This window comes from Talpa europaea (assembly GCF_964194135.1).
Source record: "Talpa europaea genome assembly, chromosome: 3".
In the NCBI taxonomy this organism is placed as follows: domain Eukaryota; kingdom Metazoa; phylum Chordata; class Mammalia; order Eulipotyphla; family Talpidae; genus Talpa; species Talpa europaea.
The window spans coordinates 115,472,375-115,493,306 of record NC_140069.1 but is presented as its reverse complement, the minus strand read 5'-3'; the positions used below and the strand labels follow the sequence as shown (position 1 = coordinate 115,493,306).

Sequence of the window (20,932 nt, the reverse complement as noted above, 5' to 3'; positions counted from 1 at the left end):
ATGTAAATTTTTTGCCTAAACTGTTGCATATATTCATATCATTATATTTTGAGATCAAGGTCAAATATTTCCTAATTCCTTCTTCCTTTAAAATTAATTATAGCAAATGCAAATGTGAACAAGTTGTTTTCCCATTATTACTGCTTTAAGTAGTATGGAGTACTAAGATGTCAAGAAGTTACTTCAATAAATTATTGAATTCAGAGACTGAATAAGGAGAGGATACAAATAACTTGGACCTTTAAACATAAACCAACTTTTAGTGGCTCTGCATTTAATCGGGGTTGCCAACTATGTGTCCATGCACCATGTGTTAGTTTTTTAGGGCTGTGGTAACACACCAAACTGGGTGGCTTAAACAAATGTTTTACAGTCTTGGAGGCTAGATGTGTGAGATCAAGGTGTTGGCAGGGTTGGTTTCTGAGGGAATGCTTTTTTCTATACCTTTACCATAGCTGCTTCTGGCATGCTGGTAATCTTGCAGTTCCTTGGTTTGTAGACACATCACCCCAACCTCTACCTTTATCTTCATGTGGCATTCTCCTTATAAGGATACTAGTCGTATTGGGTTAGGAGTCGGATTGGATTATTTTGCCCCAGTATAACCTTATTTTAAGTAATTACATCTGCAACAACTATTTCCAAATAAGGTCATATTCTGAGATACTAGGGGTTAGGTTTGGGAAGGCGTGCAATTCAACCCATAACGCATCATAATAAGTGTATATTGAGTGTATATTTATACGTTATTTACATCCTGTACTGCAATAAGAATGTACACATTGCACACAATTAGAAATTAGATTAAAAATAGCACAAAGGTTATTACTATGCTTAAAGGCAGTAATATTTTCTGAACCCTAATGGATTCCATTGCATAATCCCTGGATTACACATATCTCACTAAAGTCAAGTTCTTTGGCTTGACACATTACCTTCCATGATCTGCTCTCTGCTTACTTTGCCTGCCTCATCTCCTGTCATCCCCAATATATCCAGCATTCCAACCAGCTGTAATATTTGCAGTTTCCCCCATGTGCTAGACTCTGTAGGTCCACATGCTTTTTGGGTCTGCACATGCTACTTCCTACTTAAGGAATATCCTCTATTCACTTTGTTTCTTATGAATACATAGTAAACTCCCAATCATTTTCTGAAATTCAGCTAAAATGTCCTCTCCCTTTGTAAGCTATCACTGATGGGTCCAGGCAGCATGAGCCACTTTCTCAGCGCATGTAGCATCTTTCATAATCTATTATTCAAATTTCTATTTACATATGTATGTGAGGCTTAGCTGATGTTTTACCATTTTTGATAATGCAACTTCCTCTAGTTCAATTTAACATGTCACTAGACTACAAACCCGTTGAGTAGGGACTGTATTTTATACATTTTTATATTTCAATGACTAAAATGGCATTGGGCATAAAGTAAATATTTAAATATGGTTCTTGAAATTAAGGAAAGGCTTACTTTAACTCCAAAAATATTTCATTTTCAGGTTTTCCTTTTTTTTTTTTTTAAAAGATTTATTGATTGATTGATTGATTTATACATACATACATACAAGCACTGGGTACAGTCAGAAGCGCGGGAGGGCGAGAGAACCCACCAGAGCCAGAGCGGGGAGCAGAGCAGGCAGAAGGACTGAAGTACACTGCTGAGGGGAGCAGCGGGCAGCAGGAGAGGTCTGCGCGCCATACGGGACCCTCCTCCAGTGGCCGGGGAGCAGCCGGGGATCGAAGCGGCTCCGCAGAGGCTGCGGGCAATTTAGCAACCCAGCGCTCAATCGCTGCACCACCGGGGAAGCCCTCACGTTTTCCTTTTTAAGAATGGCGTTGTATTGGCCTGATTCCTCCCATAATAACCACTGTTTTAAACTTTCACTGGATTTATTTTGTATAATAGTATTTGAAACTACTTTTCCTACCTTTGTATCTATACGTGTAATAAAATCTTTTTTTAAGATTTATGTATTTATGTATTTATGCATACAACAAGAAATGGGGTGTAGGCCAGAGGTGCGGGGTGGGGGTGGGTGAGAGGATTCACCAGAGACAGAGTAGGGAGCAGAAAAGGCAGATGTACTGAAATACACTGCTGAGGGGAGCAGCAGGCGAGACAGGAGAGGTCTGCTGCGCCATGTGCGTTAGCTCCCTGGCAAGGGATCAAACTGGTTCTGCTGTGACTGGTGATAGCTTGATAGCACTGTGTCTTTAACCCCTGTGCCACCAGGGAGGCCTTGTAGTAAAATCTCTTAACAACACACCTTTACTTTTTAAGAATTGTGAAAAAGCATACAGAAGTTACCTAAGTATCATTATAATTTTTGTTTTCAAATAACAGTAATCATAATAAGTGAATATAAATTGGAGATTAAAACAATCTGCTGTGTAAAATGTAAACCTAATTTCAGAATTTCAAAATTTTCCTAATAGTATATGATTTGAAGAAAAGTTATGGCAATTGAAAAACAGATGTAATAGTCTTATTTTGAAAGACAGACTGGTGTATTCTGGAAGTTAAAGACATTTTACTTTGATATGGAAGACAAAGGTGATAAGTCATGAAGGGTTCTGTTTACAGATTTTGTTTTTATTCTAAAAGAAGTGGAAAAGATTGACAGATCAAAATCAAGGAAAGGGACATGATCATTTTAGGTTTTGAAAAGAACATTTCTGGGTAGAGAACAGATTTGAGAAAACTAGAGTATAATAGATCCTTGAACAACCTGAGCCTTAGAAGTGCCAATCTAGTACCACCACCGCAGCAGCAAATCCACATGTAACAACTTATGGAAGGTCCTCCATATATGTGGCTTCCACATTCATGCTTCACTACACTGGTGAATGCAGGTCTATGTATAAGTGGACCTGGCAGTTCTAACCCTTGTTGTTTAAGGGTCAACTGAACAAGGATACCAAAAAAAGGCTAATGGAGTCATTCAGGTGAAAGGAGTGGTGCTGTGGAGAGAAATGGGTGGTTTTCATGTAGTAAAATGTAAACCAATAGGGATTGGTGATAATAATGGGCATTCTCTCTTAATTCAGTGTATCAATAGTTGAAAGAGAATAGCTGAAGAGATGGGCCTCCCCGGTGGCACAGCGGTTGAGTGCTGGGTTGCGAAGCTGCCCGCAGCCTCTGCAGCGGTTGGATCCCCGGCCACCAGGCGAGGGTCCCACATGATGCGCAGACCTCTCCTGCCGCCTTCTGCTCCCCTCAGCAGTGTACTTGTCAGTCTGCCTGCTCTGATCTACCCTCTGGCTCTGGTGAATTCTCTCACCCTCCTGCGCTTCTGACTGTACCCAGTGCTTGTATAAATAAATTAAAAATAAATAAATAAAATTAAGTTTAAAAATTAAAAAAAAAAGAATAGCTGAAGAGATAAGTGAGCATGTCTTATAGAAGCACTGTCCATAGACCCGGCAGCAAAAGGCAAGGAGTTCATAAGGTCAAGAGGCATTGTCTACTAGGAGTCTAAAATTCCTTTTTCAGACTGGCTAGATCTGAGGACACACTGAACTGCTGATCACACATTATTTGCGGGAAGTGAGGGGTACAGGACATGAGCTTGGACATGTGTACACATTTGGTCCCTTTTGTGGGGTGGGTGAAGGAACTGGAAATGGAAAGAGAATGGGGTTGGTCTGAGGACTCCAGGAATCTGAGGATTCTAAAGTTAAACCAATCTTCCAGATTAGGAAAGTGGGTTTGTCAAGGCAAATAATAAATAATAGTGTATTATCGGGGGACTCCTGGGGGGCCCTCCCGTGGCGCAGCGGTTGAGCGCTGGGTTGCAAAGCTGCCCGCGGCCTTTGCAGCGCTGGTTCGATCCGCGGCTGCTCCCCGGCCACCGGAGGAGGGTCCCACATGGCGCGAAGACCCCTCCTGCCGCCCGCTGCTCCCCTCAGCAGTGTACTTCGGTCCTTCTGCCTGCTCTGCTCCCCACTCTGGTTCTGGTGGATTCTCTCGCCCTCCCATGCTTCTGACTGTGCCCCGTGCTTGTATAAATAAATAAATAAATAAATAAATCTTAAAAAAAAAGTGTATTATCTTGATTTATAACTTAAATATTTAGGCACAAGGTATGTGAGCCTCTGTAGCAACACTCTTGCCGAGGCTGTTCAAATTTAATGTTAGGCATGATAAGAGGTGTGGAACAAAGGAGTGTAGTACAAGGAGAACCAAATTCACACAGGTGACAATACACTTTACCTGGGCTCTTAGTCCGATTTTGCAGACTTCAGTGTGGGGAATGAGGGAATAAATGGTGCAAGAGTTCATTAACGTATGTAAGACACTTCTAAATCTGGACAGAACTGTGATGGCTTCAGTGTGATTTTGAAAACCTTCTTGACTACGGGAGAAATTTTTAGAGTGTGGAGGGGCTTTCAATGATCATGTAAACAAATTTACTCACGTAACAAATAAAATAGAGGTTCTGACAGATGAAACACCCTGACTAAGGTCATAAAGGCAGTGAGTAGCAGATAAATTCAGGTCTTATCCTCTGTCCACTCTCAAAGTTACTTTTTTGGGCCTCCCTAGTGGCCCAAGGGTTTAAGACACAACCTATGAAGCTATCTGCAGCCACTGCAGGCAGGAGTTCCATCCCGGCCAGGGAGTAACCCACATGGTGCAGCAAACCTTTCCTGTCTTGCCTGCCTGCTGCTCCCCTCAGCAGTGTATTTCAGTCAGTCTGCCCATTCTGTTCCCCACTCTGTCTCTGGTGAATCCCCTTAACTCCCCCACCCTCCCACACCTCTGACCTGTACCCCGTTCTCGTATGCATAAATAAATCTTTAAAAAATAAATAAAATACTCTAAGAATAAATTAATAAAAAAGGAAAACAAAGAAAAGAATTCCTGGGGCCATAATAGGTAATCCTGAAAAGTTACATTTAACTGTTTCCAGAAATTTACAGCCTCCTTTTAGGATCTCCCCCATCTCTCCTTCCCCCTCCCCCCCATTTCTTTGACACTTTGATTTTCCTATGAGGTCTTAGAGTTTAATTAAAATCGTGCTCCTCGTTTTCCTTACAACCACATTACTGTAACCCCGTACCCCAAATTCTTTATCTTTTAAACTATAAATCAAATAATTCACTTACAAAACATCAACACTTAGGGTACTAACTAAACGATAAAATACAGAAACTTATTTTAAAAAACTTGGCTTTTCAAACGTAACAAATACCACTAACAGATTTTTGTTAGCACTATGAGTTACAATAATTACAATAAAATTAAAAATTTTTAACAGTCCAATCACAAAAGTCGAAAAAAAAATTCTCCAGGGAGTCTTACCTTCAAGTTCGGAAGTAATCTGAAATTCTAGGTCAGCTGGAAGTGATCTCACTCAAAGCATTAGAGCTGACGATTTTAGCAACAGTTACAAATCTTGTTAGGGCACCAAAGTGACTTTTTTTTTTTTTTTAGCCCCTCACTTCATCTTACCACTGTTTAACATAAGAAAAGACTTAATCCCCGGCAACATTTTCTCTAGGGCTGTGCATTCCTGAAATTAAACTTTCTGAGGTTGAGGAGACTGGGAGGGAGGACAGAACCCCAGGAAAAAAAGAGAAAGTGATACAAGAAAAAGTCGTCAAGGCTGCGAAGAGCGCAACCCGGGCCGGAGCAGATTTTGGGGTCCGGAGTGAGAATTGCTCTCGGACACTTCACCGGGCACCCGGGTTCAAGCCGGCGACATCTCGCACACCTCCCCCACCCAAACCCTCAAGCTCGCTAGACCCCCTAACCGCGCCCCGCGGAGCAGTGACCCCCAAAGCGATTCTGCTCGGCGATCCCACTCCTAGAGTTCAACTTTCGCACCTTTGATTGGCTCCTGGAGAGATCCCTCAGCGTGGCTCGCCCAATGGAGGGCCCGGCCGGCAGCCCGACCGCCCCGCCCTCGCCCCGCCCCCCGAGGGCCCGCCCCTCCCCGCGCCCGGGCGCGGAGGAGAGTAAATACAACAGGAGCGCAAAATGGCGGAACCGCCGAGCCCAATGCACGGTCCCGCTACCGCTCCCGCCGCCGCCGCCTCGGAGAAAGACCCATTTGGCAAGCTGCAGCCCCCTTCCCGGGACCCGGCGGGCCCTCTGTCCGCCAAGAAGGTCCGGACTGAGGAGAAGAAGGCCCCGCGGAGACTGAACGGAGAAGGGGGCAGCGGCGGGAACAGCAGGCAGCCGCCCGCGGCACCCTCGCCTCAGAGCTATGGCAGCCCCGCGTCTTGGAGCTTCGCGGCTCTGGCTGCCGCCCCGTCGCCGTCCTCGGCTCGGAGCAGTTTCTCTTTCTCCGCTGGCTCTGCGGTCCCCTCCGCAGCCTCCGCTTCCTCGCCTCAGCCGCTGCCGCGCAAACTGCTGGTCCCTCCTACGCCGCTGCGCGCTCAGCCCCACCAGCCCCAGCAGCCGGCGGCCGCGGCCGGCGCCAAGCCGCGCAGACCCAAGGAGAAGCGCGAGAAGGAGAGGCGGAGGCACGGCGCCGGCGGGGCGGGCGAGGCCGGCGGGGCCGCCCGCGAGGAGAACGGGGACGTGAAGCCGCTGCCGCGAGGTGGGCGCGGGGCCGGGGCGGGCCGGGCAGGGGAGGGGGCCGGGGGCCGCCGCGGGGCCGCGCGCGCCTGCCCGGAGGCGTCGGGCTCTGGGCGGGAGGCTTCGCGGTGGGGAAGGGAAGCGAACCTGTAATTTCGGTGGCAGAGAGGGGAAGGGTCGAAACCTTATTTTCTGCAGTGTTTCCGCGTCCACGTGAATGCGCCGGAGGATTTACAGAATTGGGGCTTGAGGGCCCGGTTAGGTGTGTTTGGCTGCAGCGCGCGAGGGGAGGTTTGATGCTTGGTTGTTTGAAGGTTTTTACGGGACCGCGGAATTCATATTTGTGACACAACCTCCAACGCCAGAAAATGCTGTCAAAAAAAAAAAAAAAAAAAAGGGGTGTGTGTGGAGAGCATTGGCGTCAGTTGGAAACTACCAGAGGCCTGAGCTTTTCATCCCTATTAGGGAAATGAGGGTAGTTTGCAGGGCCCGAAGTGTGCTGTTTCATAAGGTGCCTCCTCCACCCGCCTCTCCTCTTTATATTAAGTGTTCTTGAGTGGTCCTGTTTGAAATACCACCCTTCAGAGAGAATTTTCAGCCATATTCTTTTTTTCTTGCAGCAAATGATAAAATCAGGAGCGTTGACGAGTTTCCCCCCCCCCCCAGAGCAAGTGTTTTATCATCTGAAAAAGGCAAATTATTCAGTCTCCTTTTCAGATACAGCTAGACTGTTTTATTTTTAATCCTTCACCACCACCACCACCACCATCCCAGCACTGGACAGTTTTAAAATGTAGGCTAATTTAATTTTTAGAAAGCATTTCTTTAAAATAGCTGGTCCTATCCAGTTAGCTATTGATACACAATGATCTGACCAAAAAAAGACTGGTTGAAAATTAGATCTTTGTGTGATCAAAAGCTTACAGCACTTATGGTCTTTATTATAAATATGCATTGATAAGTCAGTATTGTGAAAGTATTTTTTTTTAAAGGAAAAAGGAAATGTCAAGCATTCAACATTGCTGATCTAATCATAGCGTAGATCTAGAAAGTTCTCTATTTGGATTTTCACAATTTAAAAAATATGCTACATAGGGAGTATGTAGCAACGTTGTTACTTACTTCTTCCTCGACGTTATGCCTGTAGCGAAGCTTTGACATCTAAGCACACCCATCAGGTACTTTGGTGCAAGGTAAAAGATCTGTCAGCTTTGGAGAGTGTTGCTTTTAGGAAAGTGGTTTTGAGCTTGAAATTTACACTACCTTTACTCTGAAATTTTAAGTGGTTGAAAAGCTGTTTTGTTTTAATGGCTACATCTAAAAGTTTTAAGTGTTCGAAAGTCCATTTACAGCTAGGAATCAGTCTTATTTGTGATGTCTGAATGGTGCATTTGCTCATCTAATTTTTTTGAGGAAGTGAGTTTGAGTATAATATAACTTTAACTGCAGTGGAATGGCTGAAAATAAATAAGCATTCTTTAACAATTTTAGCTTTATGTAGCACATAGATGGCCTTTAAAGCGAAATGACTATTAAAGTGAAATTTAACACTACGTTCAGAATGCTTCTTTTGAAAGCACAGCTTACATTATTAAACTCAACTATAAACAATGATAACTTTTACATTAAGATGTAAATCTAATGTGGGTTTTTCGAGTAGTGGTTAGATAATTTGCACTATTGTAGGATTTTTCTCTTTTGACAGAAATGCTGTTTTATTTAGAGAAACTAAAAAAGAGTCTCTATGGTAAATTTAATCATGAAAATCCTTCTTAATTTGGGAAGTATATCCTTTTGGAGTTCATATTTAGCTGAATTGAGGTTCTGTTTTAATCAAGTAACATGATTCTTAAGAAACAGCAACATTTAAATACTAAAATACATATATGCCTTTATTATGTATATAATTATAAATATAAGAATCCTAGTTTGAAGTACTGTTATTATTTTTTTTGGGCTTTTGATAAAATTTTTAGTAAATTAGTAACCTAGTGTCTTTTTTTTTTAAGGTATATACTTTCCTTTAGAGTTGCTCTAAGTTGGGTAATTGGTAGTGTTATAGGGCAACCTCCGTGTTTTGTAGTCCTTGGTGTCTTGGATCTCTGGTCTGGGGTGGGGTTGGGGGTCCATAAAACCTGTTTGTGGAGTTTGTTCAGGACATCCTTTCCACCCAACAATAGGATACCACATGGCATAGTTCAGGACTCTCGCCTCAGTTATTCCATAGCTCTTGATTGGATAATCTGAATTGGAATAAAAAAAAAAAATTACTAAGCAAGGAAAATAATCCTTCCTCAGAAAAGATAAGACAAAACCGGAAAAGATCTACCTCCCCAACTCCATTAAGCAGTTATACCACTGCATTTATTTGTAATATGTAAGTCTTTAGTTAGAACTGCTCTTTACATTGAACAAATTACTAACAAATTACTTGGAGTAAATAAAAGTATGTATATGAAGGAATTTGACATAACATTCAGCAAATGTTGAATTAGAACTGTGATGACTCTTTTTTAAATCCCATAATAAATTAAAAGATTGGTCAATCCAGATAGAAGTATCTTTGATGGTAGATTTGAAAGTTAAGAATCATGAACAAGAGAATTATAAAACATACTAGTTTAGACTTATTTAGTGTAAGAGCTGATGCCTTCCTTACCTGAACTCTGAGAGGCCATTTAGTCATAGTGCTGTAAGTGCCTTACATGACAGTTGTCACTATATGAAGGTTAAATTTATTTCTCATAAAGAGAAAAAATGCAAAATATTTAAAAATTTTAAAACTAGGAAATAATAGCTAGTTTTGGTGCTAAGAAAGGTAATCTATTGATGACTTCCCAACCCACTTTCCTTTGAGACTGAATAAATCATTGAATTGGTGAATATGGAAAGTAAAAGTGGAGGTATACTAAGAATGACAGCAAACAACAGAAAAAAAATCATTACACATACAAAGTGCCTTAACTTATAAAATTTGCATGTCTTCTAGTTTTTGCTTTGCATTTATTAACTTACTTTTTTTCTTAGACAAAACCTGAAGCATTTCACAGAATTTTTGCCTTGAAAGTGTAGTTGCAGAATTAACTCTTATGAAAATAGAGGCTTTTCTTAGAACTGAGTAATTTGGGGTATGTAAACACCAGTGATTTTAAAGGAATAGATGTTCTAAGATTTTTTGAAGTGAGGCTTTCTCCCACCTTTCTAATTTCACTATTCCACAATTTTACGTTGAATTTATATGCAGAGGTTTTATCATTATGCCCAACTGTTTGTCACCGAGATAATAGTTTAAAATTTTACTTCCTTGTGTAACCATTTGTTTTTCTTGCCGCATTGTTTTCATTTGCTTAGTTTTGTCTGGCAAATTCTTTCTATACCCTCTAGCAGCTCCATAAAATGCTTCTCAATACAATTTTCCACGTGGTCAAATCTGTCAGATAAACTTAACTGTTTCATTTGTTCCTGTAGTCATCCTTTCTGTAGTTGTCCTATTTCCTGCTTTAGTCTGGATTGTTTTTTCTTTATGCCTGTTGCAAAGCTGTCATCTTGGGACTTTCCTTAGCTAACATTCTGGGGATTTCTTTTACTTTTGTTGATTCCCTTTTTTCTGTCTTGCCTTTTTGTTTATTCCTTCCTTTTGGTTTCCTACACCAGTGCTGTGAAAGAGTATATTGGAAGTATACATATTTTTAATTTTATTTTTTACCCTCACTCTTGACTGTTTGGCTTTGGGAGATTTCTATATTGGAAATCATTTTCCTTCTAAAGTTTGGAGGTGTTCCTTTATTGCCTGGCTTCCAGTGCTGATAGTGAGAAATTTGATCTCCATAGCTGTCTTTTGTTCTATGTGGAAGATTTCAGCCCTCCCACTGAATTTTAACATTTTAGCTTTAAAACAATTGAAATATAATTGAAACATACAATATTACTTGTACTATTTAATGATCTGATGTGTATTTTTTTAGAGGTGCAGGATTTGAGAGGATTAACCAGAGACAGAATGGAGAACTAAACAGGCGGATTGACTGAAATACACAGCTGAGAGGAGCAGCAGGCAAGACAGAGGAGGTCTGCTGGGCCATGTGGGTTCCATCTCTGTCCTGGGTAGGGATTGAATTTGTGCTGTAGTAGTTGCAGATAGCTACATAGTGCTGAGACTTAACCTCTTGCACCACCAGGGAGGCCCCCTGATGTGTATTTTTTATGAGCTCTTGTTTTTGTTTCTATATTATAGCATCTTGTTCCTTTTTCATGGGTGTAGTATCTTCTGTTATCTTTTCAGGAATATTATAGTTTCTTTGACATGTTCTTTATTCCTCGCATTGTTATTTGTTTTCTCTAACTTTTTTTCTGATTTGCGTTTTTTTTTTTTGTTGTTTTGTTTTTGGTCTCTCTTTCTTGGAGATTTTCTTAAGATCACTGTAAACTGTACGAGTTCTTTCATACTTAAAAGTTCCAAAGCTAATTGAAAGCTCACTGGGCATGCATGAGCATGGCTTAGTGACTAATGAACTCACATGTTTTAATCTTTCTTTTTCCTGGGGAGTGTGTAAGAAGATTTTTAGTTTCTTCAGATAAAGCTCCTTCATTTTTCTCTCTGCCTCTTTGTAAGTGGAATAATGGACAGCGGATGGGATTGGCAGAGGTGATGAGTTTAGATGGCAGGCTTCAGTGCTGGGTGAGGGCAAGAAAGCTATGTTTGACAATTCAATTTGTACATTTTTATTTAGTCTCTGTTTTCGGACTGACATTTTTACTCCCTTTTTGGGTGCACATTGCCTCTGAGCCTAGAACGACTCTGAATCAGTTTTGCTGGAGACCACACTTCTAGTTCCTTTAGGAGAGTTGGGGGTGAGAAGGCAGAAGGTGTTCTGCCCTTTTATCTTTCCCACTACCTCCATTTTATAAGCCTCTTTGAGAAACTGTAGAGTAAATAGGATTGTCTGTCATCTCTTCTTGTAGAGACTTATATTAACTCTCAACTATACCAAATTATTTACCATTCCACCATCAGCTTAAGCCTTTTTATTTTTTAGAATTTTTTTTAAAAAAAGATTTTTTTTATTTATTTATGCATACAAGAACTGGGGTCTAGGCCAGAGGTGCCAGGGGCGGGTGGGGGGCGGAGGTGGTGGTGAGAGGATTCACCAGAGACAGAGTCGGGAGCAGAACAGGTAGATCTACTGAAATAACACTGCTGAAGGGAGTAGCAGGCCAGACAGGAGAGGTCTGCTGCACTGGCAGTCATGGTGATAGTGCTGAGACTTAATCCCTAAGCCACCAGGGAGGCCCTCCGTTTGGGTAGGTTTTTCAATAAGAGATCTTAAATTTTAGCCTTGTTTTGATTTGTTCCTATTTGTATGACATTGATCAAGTCCCTTATTATTTTTGAGCCCATATTCATCTGTTTAATGGGATTGGTAACTTTCACAAGGTTATTGTGAGAGTTATATGAACTTGGCATATTGTAAGCATTTTAAAGGAATATTAATTTCTCTTTCCACCTAACACATTAGAGACATATAGTTTCACAAATTCTTATATAGCTGTAACTTGTTTATACTTTCCCCATTCCTATTCTGGTTTGTGGGAATTTGTTGCATTTGTTAGCATGAGGCACACTAACTTTGTGGAAAAATTTATATTTCAGAGTTTAAATTTATTATACAAAGTGTGATTAATTTTTCACCATCCTCAAATGAATTAAACGTTCAAATAAACTACTTGAAACAGGGTATTGAAAAACTAGTAAGTTTTAATTTGTGTTTGAGTAAAAAAATATAAAAGAATAAATATAAACGTTGCTTATATAAAATCTTTGTTGTGAGTTATTAGGGAGAGTTAATAATAAGAGTTTGATCAACTGAACTATTATTTTTTTATAACTTCAAACATTTTCATTTAAATTTTACATTGCACCTGTTAGATTTTCTTGAATTTAGATTGAAATTATATTTTTATGATGAAAAGTTTAATTAACACGAAAGATACCAAAACAGTATAATGAATTCTGGGTATACCCATCACTTTGCTTTCACAGTTACCAACATTTTATAATTCATGTTTCATCTCTTTTATTCCACTTATTTTTATTTTTGGCTCTAACATTTTAACATAGAATCCAGACACATCATTTTATTCCAAAATAATTAGGATTGAATTTTTTTCCATTGCAGAATTAATAATAATGCTTATGAAATTTCAGTAACATACATGTGTGTACATTAAAGAGTGATTCTCCCCTAATCCCAAACTATCATTAACAATTTGGTATATATTGCTTGTATATTTTTTTGAGTTAATTCTTTTGAAAAAATTACTTTTTCAAGTTAGGGTAAAATACACAAAACATAAAATTTACTGTTTCATTCATATTTAAGTGTGTACTTTAGTGGCATTGTGTACATTGACATTGTGCAACTATTACCACCACTCATCTCCACAACTTTATTCATAATCTTCCCGAATTGAATCTTCATACCCATTAAAAACTGACTTTTTGAACCTCTCTGGTGGTGCAGGGATTAAAGACAGCGCTATCAAGCTATGGCCAGCCACTGCAGGATGAGTTGATTACCTGCTGGCCAGGAGCAACCCACATGGGGCAGCAGACCTTTCCTTTCTCCCCTGTTTCTCCCCTCAGCAGTGTATTTCAGTAGATCCACCTGTTCTGCTCCCTACTCGGTCCCTGGTGAATCCTCTCACACACACCCCTACACACCTCTGGTCTGTACCCCAGTTCTTGTATGCATAAATAAATAAATCTTTTTTAAAAACCCAACAACCTGACTTTTCATTTTTGCCCTATTTCCTAACCCCTGGCATGGACCACCATTCTGCTTTGTGTCCCTGATATTGACTATTTTAGGTACCTGTATGAGTGGAATCAAAGTATTTGCCCTCTTATGACTGGTTTATTATCAGGTTGTTTTTAATTCATCCATGGTGCATCATGTATCAGAATTTGGGTTTTTTTGGGGGTTGAATATTACTTCATTTTATTTATGTTCTGCATTTTGTTTATCCATTTTATCCCTTGATGGCTACTATGAACATGGATGTAAAAATATCTTTTGAGTTCCTGCTTTTGGTTTGTTTGGGTATGTACTTGAGAGTGGAATTGCTGAATAATAGTAATTTTTTTTTAAATTTATTTTATTTATTTATGCACACAAGAGCTGAGGTGTAGCCCAGTGTTGTGGGGGGTGGAGTGGGTGAGAGGATTCACCAGAGAAAGAGTGGAGAGCAGAATAGGCGAATCCACTGAAATACACTGCTGAGGGGAGCAGCGAGTGAGAGTGAGAAAGGAGAGGTCTGCTGCACCAGGGTTAGCTCCCTGGCAGGGGATTGAACTCTTGCTGCCATTAGCTGCCAATAGCTTCACTGAGACATAACCCCTTGTGCCACCAGGGAGATCCCATAATACTAATTCTGTTTTTAATAATTTTGAGGAAATGTCATTTTCATAGTGACTGCATTTCATAGTGACTGCATTTCATAGTGACTGCATCACTTTACAGTCCTACCAACTTTGCCCCAGGAATAGGAAAACTCTTTAGTATCAGAAAATTAAATAATAAAAATAAGCAAAAAAAAAAGTTCCCCATAACAGCTAAGTGAAGCAAATGGTTGTGAAGTCAGCCATCTCAGCAGAGGAAATAAAATATTGGGGCTTACTGGGAGAATAAAAGGCATTTATTGAGTGTGTCCCATGTACCATGTTAATTAATATTTTTAGATTAAAACTTGAGTTTTTCCTAGCTTGCTTGGAGTTACATAGCGAATGTGTAAAGAATTTGGATCAATCTCGTCTCTGTCAGGTTCTGAGAATAACTGCACAAAACTACAATTAAGTTTTTTTCATTACACTAATAAACACGAAGAAAGTAAAGATGAACTTTAAAACTTTGTTATTTCTTTGTTAATAACTTTTTATTATAAAACCTTTAAGCATATTAAAAAGAAGTTGGAAGAATACTACTATGATCCTGTGTAGCTCTCTCTTAGATTCAACTACTTTTAATATTTTATCATATAAATGTACTGCATCATTTGAAAGTAAATTGTCAACATTCTGACACTTCATTTTACAGTAGTTCAGCTTTCATTTTCTAAAAGTAGACACTTGGGCCTCCCTGGTGGCTCAGGGGGTTAGGTGCCGCACAATGAAGCAATCTGCAGCCTATGCAGCACAAGTTTGATCCCTGGGCCCTCCAGGGAGAAACCCACATGGTGAGGCAGACCTCTCCTGTCTCGCCCACTGCTCCCCTCAGCAGTGTGTTTCGGTTGGTCTGCCTGTTCTGTTCCCCAGTCTGTCTTTGGTGAATCCTCTCACCCCCCCGGACCTCTGGCCTGTACCCCAGTTCTTGTATGCATAAATAAATAAATCTTTAAAAAATGATAATGAAAAAAAAGTAGACACTTGAAGCACAATAACATTAAAACACTTGAGAAGGGACTAATATAGCCAGTCCATGTATAGATTACTCCAAATCTCCAATTGTACTCCAAACAACTACATCTCTAACTGTTCCACTCATTTTTTAAATTATGGCATTGAATATTTGAAGATAGCAGTTCAACATACCTATTAGCTTGCATTTTCCTATATACATAATTTTTTTTTATTTTTTAAAGATTGATATATGCATACAAGAGCTGGGGTACAGGCCAGAGGTTCGGGGGGAATGAGAGGCTTCACCGGAGACAGAGCGGGGAACAGAACAGGCAGACTTTATTGAAAACACACTGCTGAGGGGAGCAGTGGGTGAGTCAGGAGAGGTCTTCTGTGCCATGTGGGTTGTTCCCTGGCCAGCCGGTGATCAAACTCATGCTGCAGAGGCTGCGGATTGCTTCACAGTGCTGTGCTTAACCCCTTGTGCCACCACGGAGGCCCCTAAACACATAATTTTTAAACAGTTGTTTTAGTATGGTGCGATTTCACTTGATCCTTTGTATTTCTTGTAAACTCAAAGTTAGATCTATAAGTCTTCAATAAATTCAGATTAAGTAGTCTTGGTAATAATATTTTATAGGGCCTCCCTGGTGGCCTGGGGGTTGAGATTCAGCACTATCACCGGTGTGCGGCCTGAGTTTGATCCCCAGCCAGGGAGCTAGCCCACATACGACACAGCAGACCTCTCCTGTCTCACCTACTGCTTTCCTCAGCAGTGTATTTCAGTGGATCCACCTGTTCTGCTCCCCACTCTGTTTCTGGTGAGTCCTTTCCCCCCTCCGTACTTTGGCCTTTACTCCAGTAAAGGCATAAATAAATAAAAAAATAAAAAATCACCTTTAAAAAATATATTTTATAGGTATACTTCATACAATATGTCATCAGGAGGTATATAATATTCAGTGTCCCGTTATTAACAATATTAAATTTGAGCACTTGGTTGAGGTAAGCACTGTCACTATTACAATGATTCATTTTCCTCTTTGCATTTAGATTGTAATCTGTGGTATAATGCTTTGTGAATATTCAATTCTCTGTCTTTCATTTACTACCTTTAGTATCAACTAGTGATACACCTTCCTGATTTACCCATTTTATTGGGTGTTAATATTAACTCCATTATTTCTGTATTGCAATGGAATTAGTCTTGGGGGTGAAGAATCAAAATAAAATATGAAGAATCAAAATAAAATATTACTTATATCTGGATTAAAATGTGGTGACCTATTTTTGGGGTTACCAAAGTAAATACCAATCCATTGGTATGACCAGAAACTTAAACATTTTTCTTGAGTTCTTAATTCATCACAGTTTGAATTTTGGAAAGCTGCTTGCAGACTCCATGTTGTTAAAGATTGATTGTATCTGTCCAGTTACAATTGGTAACCTATTATAATATTGATAACATGGGACAAAAGCAAAATGTCTTTATTTTTTTAAAGATTTATTTATTTATACATACAAGAACTGGGGTATAGGCCAGATGTGCGGGAGGGTGAGAGGACTCACCAGAGACAGAGTGGGGAACAGAACAGGCAGACTGACTGAAATATACAGCTGAGGGGAGCAGCGGGCAAGCAGGAGGGGTCTGCTGCACCATGTCTGTAGCTCCCTGGCCTGGGATTGAACTCCTAATGCAGTGGCTGTGGATAGCTTCATAGATTGCGTTTTAACCCCTTGCGCCACCAGGGAGGCCGTACTTATTTTCTTGATACTGCTAATTTAAGCAAACTTTTGTTAACCTTTTAATAGAAAGGGTTTGCATTTTCTTTAGCTATTGAGAACCACTTTTGCTGTTTTAACATGTGGAACAACATTTTGGAAAACATACCATTTTCAGTCTGAATAACTGATGAACTTTATATCTTAAGAGAATAAATATTCACCGTTACTCATTTTTCTTCTTTGACAATAATGAAAATATCAGAATTAGTAAATTATCTAAAGCTTTTGCAAGATAATTTTCAAGCTAATGTGTATGTGGGTGCACGTTCAACTAGTTAATAAACTTGAGGACAGAAACAATAAGAATAGTTAACATGTAATTTTCACAACTTTAAAGTTTAGTGAGGTATTTGGTTTGTATAAATACTCTATAGAAGCTCTGGAAATTTAAGTAACTTGCCAAGGATATAAAATAAATAATAAATCTTCCTTTCAGATCCTTGGATAGTCTGGCTTTAGAGCTATGCAAATTGTTGTTAATGTTTTGAAATCTCTTTCCTGTATCTTACATTGTGAGGTAGTTTACCAGGTAAATGAACTGGGCTTTGAAGGCTTTGAAGTATAGGATTTAGGTAAATGGAGATAATGGAAACAGACTTGTTAGGCTTATGTAGCAGAGGATGATGTGAGCAAGATTGAAAGATGGAATGTTCAGTGGTCTGTGAATAGACCATTTGGCTGCAGTTGATAATTTTGTACAGAGTTGGGAGATAGACTTGTATGGCAGTTGAAAGTCTGCCAGTCTGCCTTCTATTTGCCCAGGATAAGGAGTTTAGACTTCATCCTATGGGTAATAGCAAGGCAGTTTGTTCTTTAAGTAGTGTAATAATATTTTCAAGTTGTCATTTTAAGAACATTAAATTCATGGCATTGAATAGGACAGATAGGCTGAGAAAGAAGTTAAGAGATAGGGATGTTGGAGATTATTTATAAAATGAAATGATTTTAATGGTAAGTGATTGGTACTCTTTGACATAGAAAGGAAAGCTTTGATTATTGAATATGTAGCCAGAAAGAAGAGTTCGTCGATATTTGATAGCTTTGATTTGATTCAGATGTATGCATAAATAAATAAAATAAATCTTAAAAAAAAGTGTCCTTACAGTAGCAGACAACAATGGTTGCTTTTACCTGTGAGCCCCAGCTATACCCCATTTTCTTTATCTCTGTTGCTACTATTTTAGCCTTTTGTTTAGTTTTCACAGTACTGTCTAATTTTGCTATTCATTTTGTTTTCTAGTGTATTGTTAACACTCTTCAACTCTTAGTTTATTCCAAAGTTTTAGATCTATCTATTCTATTTCCTATTTGGCATAACGCTATTAGATATTCCATAGAACTATAAAGTTAATATATTCAAACCAGTCTTCCCTACCTATATTTGTCTTGCTATATACGTTCCTTATTTTACTGTCATCATATATCCAGTGGATCAAACTTGAAAACTAGATTCTGTAATTTTTTTGTGTGCATTTTGTGTCTTAACTAAGAGAGCTTTACCTAACTCAGTGTCACACAGATCTTCTCTTAGGTCTACAGCCATTTAGGTCTGTGGTGTGTTTTGAAAACTTTTGTATGTGAGGTTTGAGTCAAGGTGCCCTTACTCTTATTTTTCCCTTTGGTTAGCTGGAGAATTGTTTTGTAAAGTTCCCCCATTTCTGTAATTCCAGTGGGATTTTCACTAAATTTATGAATTAAATAAGGGGCAACTTATAATCATTATAATTTATACTTTAAAACTACATGTTTATCTTTACCCCTTTAAAGTTTCTTTGGGGGAAAAATAGATGACTGAATAAAGAAGATGTGGTATATATACATGATGGAATACTATTCGGTAATCAAAAAAGATAAACTCCTGTTTTTGCTTTGTTGTGTTTTGTACTGTTATTATTTTTTTACACTGATGTCTTATTTGGTTCCGCAATATTCCTGCTATCAGTGAAACCATCCGATATTTTTCTTTTTCCTTCTGGATTATTTCACTGAGCATAATTCCTTCTATTTCCATCCATGTTGCTGCGAATGACATGAGTTTATCTTTTTTGATTGCTGACTAATATTCCATTGTGTATATATACCACATCTTCTTGATCCAGTCATCTATTTTTGGGCATTTGGGTTGTTTCCAAGTTTTGCCTATTGTAAATAGTGCTGCAATAAACATAGGGCTACAGGTGTTCTGTTGAATCAGTGTGTTTGTGTCCTTTGGGTAGATCCCTAGGAGTGGAATTGCCAGGTTGTATGGTAGCTCCATTTTTAGTAGACTGAAAAACCTCCAGACAGCTTTCCATAGTGGTTGGACCAGTTTGCACTCCCACCAGCAATGTAGGAGAGTTCCTTTTTCCTGCCATTTGCAGTAACGTGGATGGAGCTGGAGGGGATTATAGTTCCTTTTTCACCACATCCTCGCCAACATTTGTTTTGCTTGTTTTTTTGATATGTGCCATTCTTAGTAAGTGATATTGAACATTTTTTCATGTGCCTGTATGCCATCTGAATGTCTTCTTTAGAAAACTATCCATTTAGGTCTTTTGCTTATTTTTTGGATTGTCTGTTTTGTTGTTGTTATATAAGTACTTTGTATATTTGGAAATTAGGTCTTTGTGAGATGTGCAAATAATCTCCCATTCTATAGGTTGCTTTTTTATTTTTGTGGTTCTTTTGTCTTTACCTTCTTTTATATGTCCCTAAAATTTATTGGTATTTACTATAGATTGAGTTTTCTTCTTATATTTTGTTTATTTGGGGGGAGTTTTTTCATATTAGTAGTATATAAGAAAGCTATTAGGTCTTCTGCTTAATTTGATACATAATTTTATAGCATTGAAAGGTTATCAATTGTTGATAATCAGGAGCAGATAGAATTTCTAAGATACCATGTGATATTCAGGAAGTCATTTCTTTGTGGTACTTCAACCATGTCCCAGATCTCTATTAGTAGAATATGAAAAATAACTTCACAAGCATTTTTAGTACTTAAATGCAGTGGCATGACAGAATGACAAAATTGGTTTTATATCTATATAATCCTTACCTTTTAGTAACTTAGAATCTAGTAGACACAAGGAAAGTGATGATATTTATATATTTAGTATAGTAAGTTACATGCCACAAGACAAGGAAAACTGTTTTAGTACCAGTGGGAATGAGGGTGGGCATTTATTAAGAAAATGTGGTTAATAAAGGGAGAAGAAGGGATGCTGTGGGCAAAGGAGGGGATGTTTGAAAGAAACTTTCAGGGACTGTATGACAGGATTTTACAAGATGTAAAATAGTTCTAGGTAGAGAAAGCATATATAGAGTAACATTCATGGAGACTAGATAGAAAACTGTGCTATCTAATGTCACAGAAACTAAAGGAAGAAATAATTTCCATGTGTTTGGTTCTTTATAGCTCTGACATAACATTGCTAAGTATCTCTAGCCTTTCACTGATAGATTTTGAAATATCTGTGTTTTATAGACAGATTCCGAAGTCATTTCATGTCTTATACATATATAATTTACCCAAAAATTCTTTAAATTCTTTTTCATTAACTATAAGACTTTGTAAAAGCTACATTGCCTATTGTTTCATAACAAATTAATCTAAAACTTGGTGACTTATAAAAACTATTTTATTATGTCTGATGATTGTGTATCAGAAATTCCAGCAGAATTGACTTAGTGATTTTTCTGCTTTAGTGGGGTTGACAGGGTTTGCTCAGTGGTGTTAAGTTGGTGGCTGAAAGTTTTTTCTGGTAGGTCCAAGATGATCTCATTTGCTTTTTTTTTTTTAAAGATTTATTTATTTATTTATTTATTTATTTATTTATTTATTTATACAAGCATTGGGTACAGTCAGAAGCGTGGGAGGGTGAGAGAATTCACCAGAGCCAGAGCTGGGAGCAGAACAGGAAGAAGGACCAAAGTACACTGCTGAGAGGAGCAGCGGGGTAGGAGAGGTCTGCGTGGGACCCTTGCAGGTGGCCGGGGATAGAACTGGCGCTGCAGAGGCTGCAGGCAGCTTCGCAGCCCGGCGTTCAACCACTGCGCCACCAGGGGAGGCCCTCATTTGCTCTTGTAAGAGAACCTCACTCCCCTCTTTCTCAGTTATCAGTAGGGCCTTTCCATACGATCTCATCATCAGGATAGTTGTATCTTGTACATGGCAATTTGGAACTCCAAGAGACTTGGAAACATCGAGACTGCTTATAACCTAACTTGGGAAGTCTGAACTAG

The 20,932-nt window shown here is 39.1% G+C and overlaps 1 protein-coding gene across 1 annotated transcript in view; it reads left to right on the top strand.

The window, feature by feature from the left end:
• Positions 1–5,985: 5,985 nt before the first annotated feature.
• The window catches only part of RSBN1L (round spermatid basic protein 1 like), a gene marked incomplete at both ends in the record, with an annotated part of 54,969 nt that continues 40,022 nt past the window's right edge, over positions 5,986–20,932 (top strand). The window contains one exon of the mRNA XM_084230174.1: positions 5,986–6,550. Coding sequence (XP_084086300.1) covers positions 5,986–6,550 — 565 coding nt within the window. The remainder of the gene's footprint in view (positions 6,551–20,932) is intronic.